The 5,626-nt window shown below is 47.3% G+C and overlaps 1 protein-coding gene across 1 annotated transcript; it reads left to right on the top strand.

Annotated features, from left to right (window-relative positions):
- Positions 1-2,738: 2,738 nt before the first annotated feature.
- LOC148389111 (fetuin-B) lies at positions 2,739-5,514 on the top strand. Its single transcript, XM_088395219.1, has 7 exons — positions 2,739-3,048; positions 3,316-3,426; positions 3,497-3,584; positions 3,653-3,819; positions 3,983-4,090; positions 4,527-4,613; positions 4,759-5,514. Exons 1-7 carry the CDS (start codon positions 2,815-2,817, stop codon positions 5,260-5,262), a joined length of 1,299 nt encoding a protein of 432 aa, XP_088251345.1. The 5' UTR covers positions 2,739-2,814; the 3' UTR covers positions 5,263-5,514.
- Positions 5,515-5,626: the final 112 nt, after the last annotated feature.

Raw genomic sequence — 5,626 nt, 5'->3', positions numbered from 1 at the left:
CTGGGACAAGACTGCATTCATTGTTTTTCTCTGGCATAACAATAATGACTTCACCTTAACCATGTGAAGACCTGTGTACCTGTCGACTCCAGATGCATCATGTTCACAGCGCCTTTCAAGAAGCAAGCATCCGATGACCAATGAATGTGTGTGTGTGTGTCGTTGCAGGCCTTGGCTCAAAATCGAATGACTGACGGCGTGAAGCAAAGCCTGCTCAGGCGTGTTTGTGATGACAGCATAGAGCATGCTGCATGACCTCATCAAGGAGGGGGGGGCGAAACAAATCAATGATACAGGAGGAGAAGGAAGCACTTGCGTTTTGTCTTCACCACTATCACAGGCTATTTTTTGTCCATCGACAGTTTCTCCAGAAAGTCCCTAGATAAATCATTAACAGCCTTGTTTCTGACCGCGCTCTACATTTTTCTTTTGGGGCATCATTACTGGTGAAGACAAGAGGAGAGGAGCTTTGTCTCGGTCTGGCTCTCTTTTCATGTCACCGCTTGGCTTCACCTCTCGAGTCCCACACAGAACTCTCTGCAGGCTGATCTATTATTGAGCAGCAGTCAGAAGCTGCTAGCTCGCTCGCTCGCTCGCTCTCTCACTCGCTCGCTCTCTCTCGACTAGCATGGTCAAATAAATATGACACTACAGTACTGGCTGGAGAGACTTGCACACATTTGAACAAAAGCGGCTTAAAGGGATGTCAAGTCCAAAGGTTTCTTTACAACAATATGTTTTATTCTAGATGCAGCATTGTGATTAATATTGCATTTGCGGAATAAGAAAAAGAAAAAGAAAATCCTGCACTAACGGCTTAAAGGGGATGTCAAGTCCAAAAGTTTCCTTTGACTGCATGCTCCATGAGCCTCCACTATTGCGTCATATTGCATTTGTGGAATAAGAAAGAAGGCGCAAAATCCAGCCCCTTTTTATCCATCTCAATATTTGCCACCTGCTGTCAAGGTTCGACCTCATCGCTGTATTCTTAAATGTATTTGAATGGTCAAAGGTCAGATGATCTTTGCTTCATCTCCATTTCCAATCCTCTCGTCTTCCCTTGCAGTCCTTCCTTCCACCTTGGTTTTTTTTTTTTTTTTCTTCCTTGCAGCACAAGCAAGCCCCTAGCTAGCTTTCCTGCCTCCCATTGTTCTTTCTTCCCTCAAGTCTATATTTAGTTCTTGTAGACTAGAGGGGCCTGTGCTTGTATCATCTTCCTTTGGTGTCCTCATGACACGTATTTGTCCTTATGCTGTCTGTATTTTTCACCTGCAAAGATATCCAAGTGAGCCGACTTCCAACTGCTCTTCTGTTCTCTATTCTTAATTCTGAAGGGAGCTAAGCTCTAAGCGAAGGGGTTCAAATGAGCCCATATTATTCCATGAATGATTCTTTATTCTCATTTTACAACGGAACAAAGTATAATGAGGACTCCAGGGATGTTTGACCTCAGTGCTAAAGGTTCAAAGAATATTCACATCATGAGATATGAATGAAAGAAATCATCATTAGAAATTCTCATGCTATTAATGGCTTGGGTTGACACAATTATGCTCCTTTTCAACAAGAACTTTCATACATAGTATATATAGGGAGTCACTGTTTGTCTAAGTTTCATAACGTTGGACAGTCCCCTTGGCTCCCACACATTCTCCCGAAAGCAGCGCTGGCCTCGGCGATCCTGTCGTTGACCGCAAGGTGGATGTTCACCGCGGGGGAGAGGGGCTACTGCCCAGATAGGTGAACTTGTCCACTGCCTGGAGGCAGCTTTTACCCTTTGAGGCGGGGTCGGCCGGCGCACTACTTTGCTCTTTTTTGCTACTGATTGGGAGAGCCAAGTTGTGGCAGGCGGGCAGGCAGGCAGGCAGGCAGGCAGGCCAGGCACCTTCATTTCATTGGCCAAGAAAAAGTCCCAGTCGCTTTCATGCACCTCTGTGACAGCCTGCAGGAGCTTGAACAGATAGATCGCCATCCGTCCTGTACCCATTCTGATAAACACGGCTTGCATAAAGAATGAAAGTATTGCCAGGATATGAAAATCATCTCATCTCTGCGAACAGCAGGAGTCCAAGCATCTCTGTGGTGGTATCTGGAGCGCCGTCACTTGAGCCTATGAACTCGCCGTGAAGCAGAGCAGAGCAGAGCAGAGCACAGCGTTGTGTGTGCTTACATCAAAGACGGTTTGCTGTGCTGGCTTGGTGCTGGCTGGCTGGCTGGCTGGCTGGCTGGCATGGTGCTGCCATTGTGCTGCTTGAGCAGGCTCTCTCCTTCTTATCTCCCCCAACAGACTGCGCTGCAACCCAGTTAACTGGCTACTGAAAAGACTGCTGCATGCAAGTGTGTGCACCATCCAAATGAGCCAGCCCCAGTGGCCAGACACGCTCACAGGGCACCCATTATAGGGATGTGTACTTGTATGGGAAGAAGAAATGACTCACTTTTGCAGCCTCACAAAAAGGATAAGAGCAACACGGACCTCTATTGGTAGAATACACTCACTGCAACTCGGTGACTGAGTTTCCAACTAAAACGGAATGACGTACTTTCTTTTTGTTTTTTGTTTTTGTTGTTTTCATTGAAACCCATGGTTAAATGCTATGTTTTCATTGTCAATGTTCCAATAACAGTGTTCATTCACAAGTTTAAGCCAACTTTGTCCTTGGCTTGATTTCAACATCCCTCCCTTCCTCCCTCCCTCCCTCCCTCCCTCCCTATTTTGATTCCAAAAGTCAACGAGCCACCCAGCCAGACAAACAGAAAGGACCAAACTTCAGTTTCACCAGACCTGGTGCTCCAGCAGGATCCTCTGGCGCCATGTCTAAATCCATCTTTCCATCATTGCTGCAGTTAGCTCTGCTTTTTCTTCAGATGCTGTGTGTGAAGGTTGAGGGGTCAGCACTGGTTCCCAGTGAACTTGCTCCAGTTCCTTGCAACGACAAAGCTGTGGAGAAGCTGTCTCGTCTGGCTCTCACCTACGTCAACGAGGATCGCGCTAATGGCTATAAGTTTGCCCTAAATCGAATTGCCAATGTCCACCTCCATGCGCAGGTGAGTGAGTGAGTGAGTGAGTAGCTGAAAAGAAAACGTACTGGAAGTTATGTTTTTTGGAATGCTTAACTATTTGTTTTGCTGTATTAAATATCCATAAGGAAATACTACATCAAATCAATGCTCTGACCAAATAGAAATGCCAACATAGTGTAGGTGAAGGGTGCACTGTCCTTCTGGTTAATCATTGATAATATAGAATACGTACATTGGCTGCCCCATCCTTAGTTGTCACTGATTGATTTATGATTGACTTGCGCTTGTCAGGGCCCAGCAGGTAACGTGTATTACCTTGACCTGGATGTCCTGGAAACCAAGTGTTACATCGGTAGTCCAAAACCATGGAAACGCTGTGACGTTAGACCATTCATGGAAACGGTAAGAACCGGCCGGTCTAACTGTTCGAAGGACCGACCGCTCAAAGACCTTTTTGCGTTTTCCGTTCCAGCAAATCTCCGGTAACTGCAACACCACCATTCTCCACACATCGGAAGGTTACTCCTACCTGTACAGTTACGACTGCACGCTTGTGCCAGGTGAGGTGTTCGTTTGTGTTCTCTCGCAACGGATTTGAATGAAGTCCCTCATGCACTTTTCCGTTCAGACCCCGCCGAAAAGCTGCAACAGACATGTCCGACCTGCCCCGTCCTACTTCCTGTTGACAGCCAACAAGCTGTGCTGGCTGTTCAGCTGGCGCTGGCCTCCTATAAGAGTCAGTCCACTCTGGCCGCTGGCCTCGGAGTCAAGCGGATCACCAGAGCTGCCGAACAAGTGCGCGCATACCATTGATTACCTTTGCGTGGCAGCAAATGTTGACTTTTGTGGAGGATGCAAAATGACTCAAACTATCACTTTGCAGCACATTGTCAGTCCTGCACATTTCTCCCTTTGTTTTTTGAAATGTTTCTCTCACCGTACAATTGGTGTATTTCAGACGATGCCGGTGAAAGCGCGATTTGTGGAATTTACAGTCCACGAATGTCCGGAGGGAGTGACGGAAAAAGGCCACTGCCAGCGGTTGACTCCTGCTTCAGACACTGAGGTTTGCAACGAGTCCTTTTGGACTCCTGCTTCACAAGCAGGACCGCAAATATTTTAGAAATGTACGTATTTGTGCAACTCAACGTCCTTCCAGTAATAGACGACCGCCGCCCTAGACAGGAAAGTAAACAACCTTGGCCGCTAGATGAAAAAATACTGACGTTAACGCTTGACTTATAGCAGTAGATGTTTTGCAAGTACTCAGGGACTGGCCACACATGTCCAAAGCCACTTTTGGGCACTGGGCAAAAAATGTCCTTTTTGGCCATCTCACGATCCACCTCTACATCTCGAAAACTATTTGGAACCACGGGAATCTGTGTATTTTCTGTCCGTCCATTTTCAACCCCCCTTGTGCTGTTCAGGGTCAAGGCGGGTGCCGGATCCGATTTAGCGTCTATGAATCGACTAGCGCTCGTGTTCTGCTTTGCCCCTAGACTGCAGGCTTTTGTACAGCATCGGTGCATGGAGACATGCATGCTGATCCAGACATTCAAGTGTCCTGCCAGATGTTCAAAACACAGGTACGGCGCCTTTCATCATTGTTTTGTACATCACACTTTGAGGAAGTCACACGTTCCTGTGAAGCAGCAACGGTTGAAATTCTATTTCTCGTCTTTGACAACAAGTTTGGAGTGTGAACTTGACGTTCATCTGTCCCTTCCTCAGAACGTGGACGTCCTTCGCCCACTACAGCCACAAGGTCACGACCTCCCCTCACAGCCTGACATCCCAACGCTACCTCCATCCCATCACCCAGGAAAAGAAGAGCAGCCTGCTCCTTTGGACCCCACACCGCTCCCTGATCCATTTGAGCCCACATGGCTCCCTGATCCTCAACCTGCACCATTTGAGCCCACATTGCTCCCTGATCGTCAACCTGCACCATTTGAGCCCACACGCATTCTCCCCAGTCCTTCGAGGAATCCTCCAATCACCTTCAGCTCATCTTCCAGTGAATCTGACGAAGATCTGTCATCCTCTGAGGAGCTAGGAGGCATTGTGGCTTTACGCCCACCACTGGACTTTCACTATAAGAGGCAGGACCGCAAGAGACGGCAGGCCTTGACGGAAGGTTCACCATCCCACAAACCAACATTCCTGTCTGATTTCCCAAGTGGACCATCGCCTTTCCGTTCTTGCCCTGGTCCTGCACGATACACCACCGTTTAGAAGGCCCTTTGTCTGTGTGCTGTGTATTTGGTCAAGGATGGCTGACAGAGTAAATACTCGGTCGGTCGGTCGGTCGGTCGGCTCTGTGACGTACGTGACTTATCTGCGTAAACAACTAGTACCAATAAGAGGGACAGTACGTATTTCCATGGACACAGAAACAGCTATCATGTAGCCAAACTAAATTCAAATGCAGGGAGATTTGGGTGGTTGGAATTTGAAGTACGTGAGCAATTAAAGTTTGAACTCTGACTTTTGGCACCAGTGCGTTGGAAAAGAAAAAATCATAAAGTATTAAGGTCTCAGCAACACTAATAATAAGTATAATACGTATCTATATACATATTTCCCTTCGTCCTTACAG

The sequence above is a fragment of the Syngnathus floridae genome, chromosome 13 (genome assembly GCF_059516105.1).
Source record: "Syngnathus floridae isolate MCC-2025c chromosome 13, RoL_Sflo_1.0, whole genome shotgun sequence".
Classification (NCBI taxonomy): Eukaryota; Metazoa; Chordata; class Actinopteri; order Syngnathiformes; family Syngnathidae; genus Syngnathus; species Syngnathus floridae.
Note: the sequence above shows the minus strand (reverse complement) of the source record. Positions and strands in the feature narration are given on the sequence as shown.

Bases quoted from the DNA above. Each gene is read 5' to 3' on its own strand.
- LOC148389111 (XM_088395219.1), top strand. From the start codon at position 2,815: ATGTCTAAATCCATCTTTCCATCATTGCTGCAGTTAGCTCTGCTTTTT. The intron at 3,585-3,652 runs GTGAGGTGTTCG...TTTTCCGTTCAG, and splicing joins CGACTGCACGCTTGTGCCAG to ACCCCGCCGAAAAGCTGCAA. The intron at 4,614-4,758 runs GTACGGCGCCTT...TCCCTTCCTCAG, and splicing joins GCCAGATGTTCAAAACACAG to AACGTGGACGTCCTTCGCCC.